The sequence below is a fragment of the Babylonia areolata genome, chromosome 5, assembly GCF_041734735.1.
Source record: "Babylonia areolata isolate BAREFJ2019XMU chromosome 5, ASM4173473v1, whole genome shotgun sequence".
In the NCBI taxonomy this organism is placed as follows: domain Eukaryota; kingdom Metazoa; phylum Mollusca; class Gastropoda; order Neogastropoda; family Buccinidae; genus Babylonia; species Babylonia areolata.
Window position 1 is genome coordinate 41,368,375 of NC_134880.1, and position 18,085 is coordinate 41,386,459.

General features: G+C 44.8%; 1 protein-coding gene across 1 annotated transcript in view; it reads left to right on the forward strand.

Annotated features, from left to right (window-relative positions):
- LOC143282476 (multiple C2 and transmembrane domain-containing protein 1-like) overlaps positions 1 to 18,085 on the forward strand; it is a 265,420-nt gene that overhangs the window by 224,332 nt on the left and 23,003 nt on the right. The window contains exons 5-13 of the mRNA XM_076588129.1: positions 2,821 to 3,003; positions 5,128 to 5,258; positions 6,630 to 6,816; positions 7,911 to 7,962; positions 9,148 to 9,289; positions 9,999 to 10,101; positions 11,038 to 11,139; positions 12,914 to 13,108; positions 16,735 to 16,860. Of these exons, the coding sequence (XP_076444244.1) occupies positions 2,821 to 3,003; positions 5,128 to 5,258; positions 6,630 to 6,816; positions 7,911 to 7,962; positions 9,148 to 9,289; positions 9,999 to 10,101; positions 11,038 to 11,139; positions 12,914 to 13,108; positions 16,735 to 16,860 (1,221 nt within the window). The remainder of the gene's footprint in view (positions 1 to 2,820; positions 3,004 to 5,127; positions 5,259 to 6,629; positions 6,817 to 7,910; positions 7,963 to 9,147; positions 9,290 to 9,998; positions 10,102 to 11,037; positions 11,140 to 12,913; positions 13,109 to 16,734; positions 16,861 to 18,085) is intronic.

Below are 18,085 nucleotides of genomic sequence, written 5' to 3' on the forward strand. Positions count from 1 at the left end.
CGGGCAAGGCAAGGTAAAGGCCATGATCCTGCCGTGTCCGGTAGCCGACGTCACTCGGACAAACAAACACTGCCACAGCTTAGGGAACTTGGGGGGTCTTGGTGAGTGAGTATTTTGGGCCCGGGCTTTCGATGGAAAGAACGAACGAACGAAGGAGCGAAGGCATTGCACACTGCAGCATCCCACAGGGCCAGAGGGTAACGGGGGGGGTGGGGGGGGGGAGGCACATACGCATCTCTTTCTGTCTATCGCGGCTGTCTGGACGAATATAGCTTATCAAAAGCTAGTAGGGAGGGAGGAATCATACCAGTGCAGGATTCAGTATGTTTGGGGGAAGGGGTGGGAGGCGGGGGGGGGGGGGGGGGGGGGGGGGCAGCAGTAAGTGGCAGAACTATACATCGTCTTCTTCCTCCTGGTCGTCTTCTTCTTCTTCTTCTTCTTCTTGTAGAAGCTACTGAAACTGATGTGGCAGTACAGGATCTGTTTTTGGGCTAAGTGACAGGTAGGAGAACTTCGTATTTTGTTTTATTTTGTGTGTGTGTGTGTGTGTGCTTTGTTGTTGTTGTTTTCTAGCTTTTAGAAACTTGACTGCCCGGAGTTCAAATACACTGAGCCAGAAATATCCCCCCCCCCACTCCGCCCACCCCCACCCCCCCCCCCCTCCCACCTCATTCGGGTGTGAGATGATTGGGCAGTTGGTGGTGAGATTGTGAGAAGGTGCGATGGAGGCTGGGGGTGTGTGTGGGAGGGTGTGGGGGTGGAGGGGGGGTATGCTGGAAAAGAATGTGGAAGAAGTGAACAACCGGCCACTTCACAACGCTTAGAGGTAGTGAAAGAGAAGACTTGAAGGGCAAGGAGTCAATGGGAGTGAAGTAATTCGTGGTTCTCTTTTTGTGTATGTGTGTGCGTGCGTGACGATGCTGCTTCAGTAAGTATCTAGTAAGTGTCTGTCTTTAAAAAACAACAACAAAGATTTGTTGCTACATGATGTGTGTGTGTAGCAAGAAAAAGAAAGAGTTACAAGGGGGGGCGGGGGGGGGGGAGAGAGAGAGAGACTGGTTTTCCTAGGTCTGACCTGCAAAATATGGGGTTATACTGGGTCCATGAGAAGGTCGGGTTTGTTTGGGTTTTTTTTCATGTGATCGAGATATAATCTGTAAGTGGATCAGACAGCTTGCTTTGACTTGAGGCATACTTGAAACCGTGACTGAAACAGTAAAGTAGTGCAACCAGCAATGCCCTAATGTTTTGTTTGTTTGTGCTAGTGTGTGTGTGTGTGTGATGGGCAGAGAGTTCCGATATAAAGACAGCTCTCTCTCTCTCTCCCTCTCCCTCTCTCTCTCTCTCTAAATGTGTTAGGCAGAGATTGGCAAGTCATGTGCCGTTAACGGTTTTTTTTTTAAGAATGGTGATGTGCTAATCGTGACGGTTTTGTGCTGAGTTGTGAACTGAGTGAACCGGCCATCTGTTCTATGAAGTGCATTGCGGCCTAGCTGACTGCGGTGTCCATCTCGGGATTTAAAACAGTGCAGGTAGCGAGGAAGGACTAAAATGGGGAATATTAGTTTAATGCTGAGAGAAACGGCAACCACATTCCCCCCTTTTTTTATCTCTTTTTTTTTTCAAAGTATACCACGTTTCCCAAGTGTCTAAAAATTTTTTTTTTTTTTTTTTTTTTTAATAAAGTATACCACATTCCCAAGTGTCTTTATTTTTATGAATATCCACTCCACTGTTGGATACTGTTCTTTCTCTGTCTCCGGACCTTGCATTTGGAATGAACTTCCTCATTCGATTTGTCAGGTCACCGCACTGAGCTCTTTCAAATCTGGCCTTAAAACCCACCTCTTCCCAAAATAGCCTCCCTTCCCTGCCTCTTCCATGTCTTCAGTTTCTGCAGTTTTAGTGTCATGCATGCGTGTGAATGACTGGTATGAAAGCGCTTAGATTTGTCTCTGCACAAGATTCAGCGCTATATAAATACCATCATTATTATTATTATTATTATTAATACCCCACAAGTGTCTACATATATATATATATATATATATATATATATATATATATATATATATATATATGAGTGTCTTCATTTTCATGTATACCCCCAAATGTCTTTTTATGTATATCATGTTTCCAGATGTCTTTATTTTGACGTATACCATGTTCCCAGTTGTTTTATTACTGTACATAACCACAATCCCCAGGTGTCTGTATTTTCATGGAAACCGCATTGCACAAGTGTCTTATTTTTATGTGTGCCACATTCCCCAAGCGTCTGTATTGTTTATGCATGCCACATTTCACAAGTGTCTTATTTTTGTGTGTTCCTCCGAAGTGTCTTTATTTCTGTGAATACCATGTTACCAGATGTCTTTATTTTGATGTTTACCATGTTCGCAAGTGCCTTTATTTCTATGTATACCACATTTCGTAGTGTCTTTCTGTATACCACATTCCCAAGTGTCTTTATTTATATGTGTTCCACGTTCCCCAAGAGTCTTATCTTTTATGTACACCACATTGTCACAAGTGTCGTTATTGTCTGTGTATACCATGTTCCCAAAAGTGTCATTATTCTTTATGTATAACACATTCCCACAAGTGTTATTATTGTTTATGTATGACACATTCCCACAAGTGTCTTTATTCTTTATGTGTACCACGTTCCCACAAGTATCATCATTGTCTGCGTACACCACGTTCCCACAACAGAAGCGTCTGCATTCTGTATGTATACCACGTTCCATTTCCCCACAAGCGCCTCGTGCCTTAACTTTCAATAATCAGTGCATTTTTTGTGCACACCGTGTTCTGCAGTTCATGAACCGTGGCAGCTCACGCATTTCGGAGAACAGCAGCCGGAAGCTGAAGATGCAGACGTGGTCTGGCGTGGTGACCATCGTGCTGGTGGAGGGGCAGGACCTGGTGTCCATGGACGACAACGGCCGGAGTGACCCGTACGTCAAGTTCCGCCTGGCCAACGAGAAGTATCGCAGCAAGGTGTGTGTGTGTGGGGGGGGGGGGGGTAGGAGGAGGCAGGCAAGTGGGCGGACGGGGGCATTGTGGGGGGTGGGGTGGGGGGAGGGTGTTCCGCGGGGGGGGGGGGGGGTGAAGAAAGGGGCGACAAGTTGGGTGTGTATGTGTGTGTGTGGAGGGAGGGAGGAGTGCGTGCTTGGTGTGTTCAAGAGAGAGAGTGATTGTTCATGTGCTTGTGTGTAAGAGTATGTGTGTGCGTGTGTGTGTTGTGTACACAACATGCATCCAGTGTTCACCAGTGATCAAGGTTCCAGGCCTCATTTCCAGCTGTGCCCTTGGGGAAGGCACTTTACTCCAGTTTTCCTCGCTCCACCCAGGTGTCAGTGGCTACCTGACTGCAGCTGGGTCAGATCAAAAGCTGTGGAAGGAGAGAATTGGGTCCCACCTGCCTATGAACAGCCCTAAACATTGGACATGAACCGACTGCCCTGATGGTCAGAACAGACATTGGACATGAACCGACTGCCCCAATGGCCAGAACAGACATTGGACATGAACCGACTGCCCTGATGGCCAGGACAGACATTGGACATGAACCGACTGCCCTGATGGCCAGAACAGACATTGGACATGAACCGACTGCCCTGATGGCCAGAACAGACATGAACCGACTGCCCCAATGGCCAGAACAGACATTGGACATGAACCGACTGCCCTGATGGCCAGAACAGACATGAACCGACTGCCCTGATGGCCAGGACAGACATTGGACATGAACCGACTGCCCTGATGGCCAGAACAGACATTGGACATGAACCAACTGCCCTGATGGTCAGAACAGACATGAACCGACTGCCCCAATGGCCAGAACAGACATTGGACATGAACCGATTGCTCTGATGGTCAGAACAGACATTGGACATGAACCGACTGCTCTGATGGTCAGAACAGACATTGGACATGAACCGACTGCTCTGATGGTCAGAACAGACATTGGACATGAACCGACTGCCCTGATGGTCAGAACAGACATTGGACATGAACCGACTGCCCTGATGGTCAGAACAGACATTGGACATGAACCGACTGTTCTGATGGTCAGAACAGACATGAACCGACTGCCCTGATGGTCAGAACAGACATTGGACATGAACCGACTGCCCTGATGGCCAGAACAGACATTGGACATGAACCGACTGCCCTGATGGTCAGAACAGACATGAACCGACTGCCCTGATGGTCAGAACAGACATTGGACATGAAACGACTGCCCTGATGGCCAGAACAGACATTGGACATGAACCGACTGCCCTGATGGTCAGAACAGACATGAACCGACTGCCCTGATGTCCAGAACAGACATTGGACATGAACCGACTGCTCTGGTGGCCAGAACAGACATTGGACATGAACTGACTGCCCTGATGGTCAGAACAGACATTGGACATGAAACGACTGTTCTGATGGCCAGAACAGACATTGGACATGAACTGACTGCTCTGATGGCCAGAACAGACATTGGACATGAACCGACTGCCCTGATGGTCAGAACAGACATTGGACATGAACCGACTGCTCTGATGGTCAGAACAGACATTGGACATGAACCGACTGCCCTGATGGTCAGAACAGACATTGGACATGAACCGACTGCTCTGATGGTCAGAACAGACATTGGACATGAACCGACTGCCCTGATGGTCAGAACAGACATGAACTGACTGCCCTGATGGTCAGAACAGACATTGGACATGAACCGACTGCCCCGATGGCCAGAACAGACATTGGACATGAACCGACTGCTCTGATGGTCAGAACAGACATGAACCGACTGCCCTGATGTCCAGAACAGACATTGGACATGAACCGACTGCCCCGATGGCCAGAACAGACATGAACCGACTGCCCTGATGGTCAGAACAGACATTGGACATGAACTGACTGCCCTGATGGCCAGAACAGACATGAACCGACTGCCCCGATGGCCAGAACAGACATTGGGACCTTTCACTAATTCTAACATCGAGAAATACATTAATGTTAACCTAAGAATGGAAAAGGCGTGCACACAGATTTTGTGGTTGACGTTGATTGGCTGTTGAAGGCTATTAGACCTTTGATCTTTTTTTTTTTTTTTTTTCAACACAGCACAAGAACAAGACACTGAACCCCCGCTGGCTGGAGCAGTTTGACCTGCGGATCTTCGACGATCAAGCGACCCAGCTGGAGATCACCGTCTTTGACTATGACGCCAGGGGCAGGGATGACTTCATGGGCAGGTGGGAGGACAGATTATACTGTCATACAAACCGATCCATCCCACATTGCTGTATGATTCACTGCCTGTATGGCTGTAAAAACGCTATAATACCTTCAACCTAAATAACCCGGCCAGCCAACCAACCATCTGCTAAGGCCAGACTGGAAGCTGGTGACTGACACACCGTTCCGGCTACAGACCTTTAACCTTTAACCTCTATGCTGGCAGGGTGATGATCGACCTGACCAACCTGGTGCCAGAGATGGGACCTTTAACCTTTATAACCTAAATGTGGGCAGGGCGATGATCAACCTGAAGGGACTTTTTTCTTCTTTTTTTTTAACCTTTAACCTCTATGCCATCAGGGTGATAGATGATCGATCTGGGGGCACCTTTAATGTTTTACAGGGTGACAGTTGACATTGGGGGACCTTTAACCTTTCACCTTTATGTAGGCATGGTGACGATTGACCTGGGTGGGAGCCTTTAGCCTTTCACCTTTATGTAGGTAGGCTGATTATTGACCTGTGGGGGGACCTTCAACCTTTCACCTTTATGTGGGTAGGCCGACAGTTGACCTGTTGAGGGACCTTTAACCTTTGACCTTTATGTGGGCAGGGTGACAATTGACCTGGGGGGACCTTTAACCTTTCTCCTTTATGTGGGGCAGAGCAACGATTACCTGGGGGGGTCGGGAGGTGGGGACCTTTCACCTTTCACCTTTATGTGGGCAGGGTGACAGTTCACCTGGGCGGAGTGGTTGACCTTTAACCTTTCACCTTTATGTGGGTGAGGCGATGATTGACCTGGGGAGGACTTTTAACCTTTCACCTTTTAACCTTTCTGTGGGTAGGGCAACAATTGACCCAGGGGGCGGGGGGGGCAGGGCCCTTTGACCTTTCACCTCCATGTTGGCAGGGCAGCAATTGATCTGAAGAGGACCTTTCACCTTTATGTGGGCAGGGCGACGATTGACTGGGGAGGACAGGGGGGACCTTTATTCTTTCACCTTTATGTTGGCAGAGCAACGATTGACCTGGGGGACCTTTAACCTTTCACTTTTTGGGACCTTTAACCTTTCACCTTTATGTGGACAGGGTGATGATTGACCGAGGGGACTTTTAACTTTTCACTTTTGGGGACCTTTAACCTTTCACCTTTATGTGGACAGGGTGATGATTGACCTTGGGGGCTGGGGGGTGGACCTTTAACCTTTCACCTTTTATGTGGGCAGGGTGATGATTGGCCTGGAGGATACCTTAAACTTTCACCCTTATGTAGGATCTTTGACCTTTCACCTTTTTGTGGTCAGGGTGACAGTTGACCTGGTGGGGGCCCTTTAACCTTTCACCTTGAGGGACCTTTAACCTTTCACCTTTTATGTTGGCAGGGCGACGATTGACCTGTCCAACCTGGAGTCGGAGAAGACGCACCACATGGATGTGGAGCTGGAGGACGGCGCCGGACTGCTGAAGCTGCTGCTGACCATCAGCGGCACCTGCACCACCGACGCCCTGTCCGATCTCTGCAACTTCACCCCAGACTCCCGCCAACAGGGCCAGCTGCAGAAGAAATATGTGAGGAGATGGGGACCAGATTGGGAGGGGGTTGGGGGGGGGGGGGGGTACACGTTGTCTTGTGTTTTATTGTGTTGTATTGATTGTCATGGATGTAAAAGTCCACTCACACACACAAAGTGAATGTTGGAGTTGCAGCCCACAAAATGCAGAAGGAGAAGAAAAAAAAAGGAACACCAACCAACATTATTCCAGCCCATCTTTTTACTGGTACCTGTATTGTATTGTATTGGTATTGTAGTGTACTGTACTGTACTGTATTGTATGATACTGGCTTCTCATCACAATAGATTTCTCTGTGGTAAATGTTCAGGTTGCTCTTCTTGGAAAGGCACACACTGATCATGTCCATTGTTTTGCAAAACAGAGACCATTACATGTTATTAGGGATCATTTTGATCATGGTCCATTGTTTTGCAAAACAGAGGTCATTACATGTTGTTTGGGATCATTTTGCAGAGATTATTACATGTTGTTTGGGATCATTTTGATCATGGTCCGTTGTTTTGTAAAACAAATAAGGACCATTACATGTTGTTTGGGATCATGTTGATCATAGTCCATTGTTTTGTAAAACAAATAAAGACCATTACATGTTATTCAGGATCGTTTTGATTATGGTCCTTTGTCTTGTAGAACAGAGATCATTGCATGTTGTTTGGGATCATATTGATCACAGTCCATTGTTTTTCGAAAGAGATAAGAGACCAATTTCATGCTGTTAGGGGTTGGTCTATTCTTTTGCAAAACAGATGGAGACTATTGCATGTTGCTTGGGATTTATCACGGATGGCTTGGGTTTGATTATGATTTTCTGTACTGTCCTGAAGAAGTTATGGGCCACCTTTAATTTTTGTACCTGTGTTAGAAATAGAAGAAGAAAAAAAAAAAACGAGAGAAGAAAAGATGATTGAATGAACTATTTTCAATCTTATTAAAACGTTTTTGCATCATTTGCAGTGGATGGTGATTCTTTAATCAGTCACTTCATAATATGTTTTTTTCCCCTGAACATGTGAAAAAATTGTACAGGGTCCTTAAGAAGTGTTTTTTTTGGACAGTATAATGACTGGTATTGAATCAATCTGTTGCAGAGTTTTCTCAAGCTGTCAGATTTCTCTGATGTGGGTCATCTTCAAGTCAAAGGTGTGGTGACAGTTCTGGTGTTTGTGCGTGATGCTTCAGTGATGTGTTCATGTCCGTGTCGCCTTGTCTGTTGTGTTTTTTGCCCGTCTCAAAGTACATGATTGTGACTGTACATGAGTGTGTGTGTGGGGGGGGGGGAGGTGGGGGTGTGTGTATGTGTGTGAGTGTGTCTCTCTGTTTGTTTGTGTGTACATGTGTAGGAGTATGTTTCAGTGAATAATTGCTCATACAGTCCATTGGTATATGTGTACATGTGTGCATGTGTGTGTGTGTGTGTGTATGTGCATGTATGTGTGTGTGTGTGTGTGTGTGTCACAGATTGGTTACAGATACAGTCTTTACAGTCTGTATATTGTTGTTCTTCTTCAGCTTTACATCTTGTCACTAAGAGTGTTATTGGATACGAAAAAAATGGGGTGGGGGGCAGGGTCTCCATGTGTGTGTTTGTGCGTGATAGGCCATGTATATGGTCTTCTCCATGGCAAAAACTACACGTATGGGCAGATGATATATGGGTGCTTTGATGAAACTGCTTGCTGTTGTTGTTTTTTTTTAACACTCTTCTTTAACATTTTCATTATATAAGAACATTCCTACAAACAAGAGCAGAAGAGAGAAAAAAATCTCAAACAGATAAGTGAAACACACATACACACGCATGTACGCAAACATGCACGCACACACTCACTCACTCACACACACACACACACACACACACACACACACACACACACACACACACACTCACACACGCACAGAGTATGTTAATGGTTTTACTTATTGTCATCATAAGTGAATTGTTACTGTTAAAGCTAATTTCATGTTAGTTATGCATTTCTTATAGGTTTTTTTTTTTTTACCTTTTCTGTATTGTCCTGACATCTCATTCCCCTCCCCCCACCCCCCTCTCCCTACCCCACCCCACTTTTTTTTTTTTTTTTGGTCTTATATCGCTAATAGTGAAAAGATACTAAACTAAAGAACGAACACACGCACATACACACGCATGCACACATGCACGCACACACACACACGCACGCACACACGCATGCACACACGCACGCACACACACACACACGCACACATACAAACACGAATGCACACACACGCACACACACACACGCACGCACGCACGCACACGCACATGCACACACTCTTGCATGCTTCTTGTTTTTTTTCTATCAGTGTTCAAGGCGCAGGGTTTGAGAAAAGCAGACATCGGTGGCAACAGTGACCCCTTCTGTGTCCTGGAGCTCGTCAACGCCCGTGTGCAGACACACACCGAGTACAAGACGCTCAACCCTGAGTGGAACAAAGTCTTCTCATTGTGAGTGGAGGAGGGGAAGGGGGATTCCGGGGAGGGGGAGGGGGTGGGGGTGGGGGGCGCCTCTGTGAGTGTGTGTTTGTGTAAGTGTGTTTATATGTCTTGTCTGATCTGTTATTTCTTGTTTTTCTCTTGTCTCTCGTGTGTGTGTGTGTGTGTGTGTGTGTGTGCGTATGTGTGTGTGTGTGTGTTTTTGAATGTGTGAGTGTGTGTGTGTGTTTGTATGTCTTGTCTGATCTGTTATTTCTCTTTTTCTCTGTCTCTGGTCTGTATGTGTGTGAGTGTGTGTGTGTGTGTGTGTGTGTTTCTGAATGTGTGAGTGTGTGTGTGTTTGTATTATGTCTTGTTTGATCTGTTACATCTCTTTGTCTCTGTCTCTGCTCAGTTTGTGTGAATATCTGCCTCTCTGTTTTACTTCTCGCTTTCCCACCCTTCTCTCTGTCTGTGTGTCTGTTCAATTTCATTTAATGTCTGTCCACATTAAGTGATATTAGACATGAAAAAAAAGGGGGTGGGTGGTTGGGTGGGTGGTGTGGGGAGTCGGGGTGGGGGGGGGGGACCAAGGATAGGCACTGTATAAGTATCCATATCAGTCAATCAGTATATAAACAAAGAGGGAGTATAATACAGACTCTGTGTTTCCTGTACATGAGAGAGAAAAGAAAGCAGTGATGATGGTGTGTGTGTGTGTGTGCGTGTGTGTGTGTTGCAGCAAAGTGCAGGACATACACTCAGTCCTGGAGGTGACGATTTTCGATGAGGACAGAGACAAGAAAGTGGAGTTCCTGGGCAAAGTGGCCATACCTCTCCTCAGGGTGAGTGTGTACTGTACTGTACTGTATTGTACTGCATTGTATTGTATTGTACTGCATTATGATGTATTGCATTGCATTGATTTTTATTGTATTGTACCGTATATTTGTGTGTTGCATTGCATTGATTTGTGTTATATTGTACTGTATTGTGTTGCATTGCATAAATTTGTATTGCACTGTATTATACTGTATTGTATTGCAATGCATTGTATTGTATTCCTTTTTTGTCACAGCAGATTTCTCAATGTGAAATTCAGGTTGCTGTCCCCGGGGAGGGGATGTCACCACAGTGCAGCGCTGCCACGCCCCCCCCCCACCCCCACCCCCACCACCCCACCCCCATAACCCCCCCTAGGACAGGAGAGATTTTGTTTGTGTGATAGTCATGTCCAACTATGACCATCAGTACAGCAGAGGAGACAACTGCTGTCCTGATTATCTGGGCTAGAATTTGATAAAAGCGGAGAGTGTCTTGCCCTAGTTTCATCACCACTCTCTCAGCCAAGAGGGCTTCAGGACATTCAGCATTGGGGTGGTCCCCACAGGCCAGCTAGCCATCAAGGTTGTAGTTTTAAGTGCCAGTGCAGTCCTGCCCCCCTAGATTTTTTAGAGATCCACTCACTCACTGCTTAGGCATCGGTGGAAAGATACATTCAGTGATGGCCTTGGTGAGGGCATTGTGTTGAAAACATTACATACAGTCTGTTGTTGACATTGAATATGATGCAGAATTTGTTGATGTTGACATCGATGACAGCGCAGATAATTTGTTGACCTTGAAGACAATGGAGACAGTTTACTTCTCTTGAAGACAGTGCAGAATTTGTTGATGTTCACTTTGAAGACACTTGTTTATATTGACAATGAAGACAGTGCAGAATTTCTCACTGTTGACAATGAAGACGGCACAGCTAACCTGTACAACTGATGTTCCAGATCAGAAATGGTGAACGGAGATGGTATGCTCTGAAGGACAAGAAGCTGAACCGTCGAACCAAAGGGGCAATACTCCTAGAACTAGACCTCATCTTCAACCATGTATGTATTTCTTTGTAAAGTTCAGTTTCACAGATTTTTTGGCAAAAAGCCTTTAACCTCCTCAGTGCCAGAGAATTTTGTTTAAAAAAAAAATAATAAATAAAAAATAAATAAATTTTTAAGTGCTGTTGAACACCATGAAAAGACCATTCACTAACAAGTCAGGGCCACACCCACATACCTACCCTCAGGCTGGCCTCCCACCTCTTGTCTTAACACCATGCCTCTGTCTCTCCTCTCCCTCTTCTCAAATTACGTGAAAGTGGTGTGCCTTCACTGTCAGTCATGGTCACTTCCACAGAAATGATGTCTGATTGGATAGATGGACTGAAGAGAGTCAGATAGTGTTGTCAGTTTTCCTCACTGTTGTTGTCATTACCTTCAGGTTCACACGAATCGTAAGACAAGACAGATCCGTCTCTCATCATCATGCCCATACATAATCATCGGCACAGTTTGCAAAGCTATGTAATTCCACTGACTGGACCTCTATCTTCACTTGACGAAAAGTCTGACACCTTTTTGGCATGTGAGGTAAACCCTCTTTACACACACGTTCCAAGTGGTCCACTTAGCATATGGTAATTGAGAAGAAAGGGGTCTTCCAACAGATCCAGACACATTAAGCTAACCATACTGAGTCTGTTTGTGTTCATTGTACCAAATTCCAATGAAGGAAAAATCGAAATAGATGCAAGACATCAGTTGACGTCTTATAGGCACTATGCCAACACTTTGTGCAGGATGTCAGCTGACGTCTTATCGGCACTGAACTGGTTAAAGTCAAGTTGTCAAGGGCATGGGTTGTGGAGCATTTCTCCACACCATCTACCCTCTAGTTACTGAAGTCTTCTCCCTGTGCCGAGTGGCACATAAGGTCCATTTTTTTAAGATTTTTAAAATCTGGGGATGAAACATAAAGTGGAAGGGCTGACATCCTCAGCACAGCCTAGTCTTGTTCACTTTAAAATCTGGGGATGAAAAATCAAGTGGAAGGGCTGACATCCTCAGCACAGCCAAGTCTTATTCACTTTAAAATCTGGGGATGAAAAATCAAGTGGAAGGGCTGACATCCTCAGCACAGCCTAGTCTTGTTCACTTTAAAATCTGGGGATGAAAAATCAAGTGGAAGGTCTGACATCCTCAGCACAGCCAAGTCTTATTCACTTTAAAATCTGGGGATGAAAAATCAAGTGGAAGGGCTGACATCCTCAGCACAGCCTAGTCTTATTCACTTTAAGGGGATTTACGGTTAAGATAATATGTCATGAACCGGTGTTGTTTTGCTGTTGTTTTTGTTTGTCCGGCTTCACAACTAAGTGATTATTGTGATCAGTAGGGGTCTTAGTAGGTGGTTTCAGATGTACGTTAAATCAGAACAGGCACCACTGAACACCACCAAATTGACTCAGCAGCAGTGTAGGCTCTTCTTTGGTGTGGGGCATCATGGACGGCCTATGCTGAGACTGTGACAGATGAACATCGTGATGACTGTGTATGGGCTCTCCGAACTTGTGGCGTGGGAGTAATGCCACTAAAATGGCATAGATGATTAGGCATACAGAAAAACAAAAACAAAAAATTGAAAACAAACACAACTAAAAAAAAAGAAAAAAGAACCCAGTGTCAAATGTCCAAATGTGACAGTTTTGTGTAACGTGCAGTTGATTTTTTGATTTTTTTATTTAGTTGGGCAGCAGTCCTCATGTGACCGTGTGTGGTCAGCACACTGTAACCAGCCAGTGTCATGTGCTGTTTGACCTGTGACCTCCAGGTGAAGGCCGCCATCCGCACGGTGAACCCGGCAGAGGAGAAGTTCATGCAGGTGGAGCCCAAGTTCAAGATCCAGCTGATGAAGAAGAACATTGACCGGGTGGGCCAGCTGATTGCCGTTGTGGTGGAGACGGGCAAGTTCCTGCAGAGCTGTTTCAGCTGGGAGTCCACCACTCGCAGCGCCACCGCCTTTTTTGTGAGTCCCTCCTGGTGTTTGGAAAAAAAAAAAAGGTTAACTCTTTCGCCACTAAGTTTCTTCCATGTGAAAAAAACCAACAAAAAAACACTCACCAGCACCAAATATTTCAGACTTGATGCTGTCAGTCAAACGATTCAGTTTCTGTGTCGAAACAACAGTGGATTCATCCACTTCAAACTTGGTCAAGGGAGAGAAGGTTAGTCAATTTCTTATTGCATGGGAAAGTTTGCTGCAGCTATCAAGCTTTCTTACAAAGTGGGAAATGGTCCTGTTTAACATGACCCTTTGATGTCCATTCAAGTTGCCGATGGTGGGGAAAACAGTTAACTCACTCAGTACGGCCAGTCCTCTCTTCTCCTCTACACAGACCCCTCGGATGTCCAGTGGGTGTCTGAATGACCCACCCTTTAGCTTCCATCGTAAGAATTGTAGTATTCTTTGTCAACATTCACCTCTTCAGTATAAGAGCCTTCCGCTTGCAATATTTTGATGATGGTAATTGGGGTGAAATGCTGTGAACTTCGTCTCTTTCGCCGTTCATATGGAGAGAGTTAAAAGGTCCTATAGTCTGCCATGGTCGGCCATCAAGACCGTGAATTTATACCCACTGTGTTGAGGGCTCTTCATACGAAGGTGGGGTCTGATCCTCTCCTTCCACCGTTTCTTGTTGTTGTTGTTGTTGTTGTTGTTGTTGTTTTTCCTTTTCCAAACAAAGTCAGGTACTCATTTAACCCTGGGAGGAAGACTGAGGAGAACTTTCCCAAGGACGCAGCACCAGGCAGAAACAGGGCCTCAAACCTTGATCACTGGTGAAGAACGCAGGATCTGAAGTCCAGGGTGCCTAAGTGATTCTAACACAGCGCCTACCCTGGGGTCATTCTGGGCCAGCCTCGAATGACCCTCTATTGTCAGTTGTGGCCAGTCAAGACTTCCTCCATCCCGGCAACCTCCCCCAGTTAGAAACTACCCTCCTTTCTTAATCTATGGGTTTAATCAAGCTGTCGAGGAAAAAAAAAAAAGAAGTGGGGGGTCGTTCTGGGCCAGCCTTCACTGATGAATCACCTTCTGCCCCTCTCTTCTCCATTGCAACAGAAGCATTTGTGGATGACTTCCTACTTTGATAACTTGTATTGTGTCCAACTGTGGGTTATATCAGTCCATCCTAGAATGACCCCCATATCCATTACAAGGGGGGGTGTGATGGGGATAAAATACAACTTGGGTGTCCCCAAACACCCCAACACAACACATGACAACACACGGGGACAACACACAACACAGCACAACACATGACAACACACGGGGACAACACAACACAGCACAACACATGACAACACACGGGGACAACACAACACATGACAACACATGGGGACAACACAACACATGACAACACAACACAGCACAACACATGACAACACACGGGGACAACACAACACAGCACAACACATGACAACACACAGGGACAACACAAAACAGCACAACACATGACAACACACGGGGACAACACAACACAGCACAACACATGACAACACACGGGGACAACACAACACAGCACAACACATGACAACACACGGGGACAACACAACACAGCACAACACATGGGGACAACACAACACATGACAACACACGGGGACAACACAACACAGCACAACACATTACAACACACGGGAACAGCACAGCACAGCAGAACACATGACAACACAGTTCCAAAGAACACAGCGTGACACCACATAACATGACGTGACACAGCACCACACCAGACTCCTTCTCCTTCATGCAAAGTGTTTCTGGTGATGGTGTAGAACTTTGAGATAACGGTACTGTACAACACAACACATGACAACACAGTTCAAAACAACTAAGCGTGACGCCACTTGACACGGCACCACACCAGATACGTCTCCGCCCCTTCTTTCTGCCAGGTGTTCCTGGTGATGCCATGGAACTTTGAGATGACAATATTGTACAACACAACATATGACATGACAGCATGACGTCCATCTGACACCACTGGACACGGCATCACACCAAACATGTCTGCTTCCCGTCTTTCTGCCAGGTGTTTCTGTTGATGGTGTGGAACGTTGAGATAACAATACCACACAACACAACACCACCATTCAGCACAACATATTACAATATCCAGTGCAAGATAACACAGTACAACACGATACTTAACTAACAATACAACACAGCACAACACATGACAACACAACACAATTCAAAACAGCAGTGTGACACCACACGACATTTGTATTGTATTTGTATCGTGTTTAGTATTTTTCTTTTTTCACACAACAGATTTCTCTGTGTGAAATTCAGGCTGCTCTCCCCACGGAGAGCAGGTCGCTACACTACAGCGCCACCCTTTTTTTTTTCTTTTTTTTCCTGCGCGCAGTAATTGACTCACTTGTGTAAACAAAGTGAGTCTGTTTTAACCTGGTGTTCGGTTGTCTGTGTGTGTCTGTGGTAAACTTTAACATTGACATTTTCTCTGCAAATACTTTGTCAGTTGACACCAAATTTGGCATAAAAATAGGAAAAATTCAGTTCTTTCCAGTCATCTTGTTTAAAACAATATTGCACCTCTGGGATGAGCACAAAAAAATAAAAGAAGCCTAATTATATGCAAACTGCATTTACTGTTATATTTATATTTTTTGTATTCTCTAAACTTGGCACTTTGATCTGATATTCTGACACAACAAGAGGAGTCATTTTTATCATTTTTTGTTCAAACAGGAACTTCTTTTGCTAAGCATGGAATTTTTATTTATTTTGCGAACGTTTTGGTGCAGATAGTAAAAAAGGGAAATTACTCTGTAATTAATGCTAGGGGACTTAATTTATCACAAGTGAGTCTTGAAGGCCTTGTTTTATTTGTTTTTCCTATCAAAGTGGATTTTTTGTACAGAATTTTGCCAGGGACAACCATTTTGCTGCCATGTGTTCTTTTATGTGTGCTAAGTGCATGCTGCACACAGGACCTCAGTTTATCATCTCATCCGAATGACAAGCATCCAGACCACCGCGCAAGGTCTAGTGTAGGGGGAGAAAATATTGGCGACAGTGCCATGATTTGAACCAGTGCGCTTAGATTCTCTCACTTCCTAGGCGGATGCGTTTACCTCTAGGCCATCACTCCTTTAAAAGCGAATATGTGAAATGCTTTTATTTGAGAACATATGTTTATTACTCTTGTTTAATCAAGTTATCCACGTGTGTGGGGTGGGGGGGTGCGGGTGTGTGCTGATTATCTGGTTGTGGTTTTCTGCAATTCATCTTTATTCTTATCTTATCTGTCTATTATAATCAATGTGCAGTATAGTAGGCTATGTTTATAATTATATTCAAATAATGTTTCTTAATTCTTTCTGTTTTTACATTAAGAATACTAGTTATTACCTGCAGTGTGTGGATGTATGTATGAAATGATGTATGTGATATTTTTTACATTTGTATCTTCATAATATTTGTAGGGGCTGTTGTTGGCTTTTACAGTTATGGTCCCCATGTTGTTTACTTGTCTATGTTGTGATAATGCACCTGACCAAATTTCTCCAGTTGGAGATAATAAAGTTATTCTTATCTTATCTTATCTTATCTTCCCTTCTTTCTGCCAGGTGTTTCTGGTGATGGTGTGGAACTTCGAGATCTACATGCTGCCCATCACGCTGCTGCTCATCTTCCTCAAAAACCTGCTCATTGCTCAGCTGGTTGGGGCCTTCAAACGGGAGCAAGTGGAGGATGTGAGTCATCAGAACTTCTTCTTCTTCTTCTGCGTTCACTCGTATGCACACGAGTGGGCTTTTATGTGTATGACCGTTTTTTACCCCGCCATGTAGGCAGCCATACTCCGTTTTCGGGGGTGTGCATGCTGGGTATGTTCTTGTTTCCACAACCCACCGAACGCTGACATGGATTACAGGATTTTTAACGTGCATATTTGATCTTCTGCTTGCATATACACACGAAGGGGATTCAGGCACTAGCAGGTCTGCACATATATTGACCTGGGAGATCGTAAAAATCTCCACCCTTTACCCACCAGGCGCCGTCACCGTGATTCGAACCCGGGACCCTCAGATTGACAGTCCAACGCTTAACCACTCGGCTATTGCACCCGTCAGTCATCAGAACAACTCTGTTGCTGTGTCATTGTGTGATGTTTTGGTGTGTGTGTGTGTGTGTGTGTGTGTGTGTGGAGGAGGAGGAATTTTGTTATATGCCTTGTCATATGTACTGTTGATTGTAGACATTATGTATGTGTTTGTGCTTGTGTGTGTGAGTGTTTGTGTGTGTGTGAGTATGTGTTTTGTGTATGCGTGTGTGCGCTTGTGTGAGCATGAGAGAGAGAGAGAGAGACAGCTGGTGTAACTTGTGCTTGTTGGTTGAACAAGAACAAAACTTTAATCTCCAGGCCTCCGGCCCCTAGAAAGAGGTCAAAAGTACACAATATGGTGATCACTCAACCACAACAAAATGTAAAATACATACTAACTTAACCTGTAGAACAAAAGTGCTTCTCGTGCATTGTAAATTAATTCTAACTTTCATCATTGTTGTCACAGAATTCCTGTCGTATCTTCAGGGCATTAAATATATAAACGCATAGTTTACGAATACTGTAAACAGAACCATTCTTCATCAAGTGAACATACGATTGACCTTCAGAGTTCAGATGTTTTTGTCGCAGGTCATTGTAAAGGACACAATTGTTTATAAAATGGTTTTCATCTTCGATTACATTACAACGTTTACATGCGTAATTTGAATTACATTTGAATGTTTGCATACGGCGAATTAGGATGTTATCCACTATATATAAATAGTGCAACAAAGTGTATCAAGTACTGGTTAAGGTTGCTGAATATGAATGTGCAACGATTACCCAGACAGGCATATTTGATGTTGTTTAACTTAGACGAAAGGGGGAAAAAATGCTGGGTGTCTTTAGTAAAAAATACTTTATTT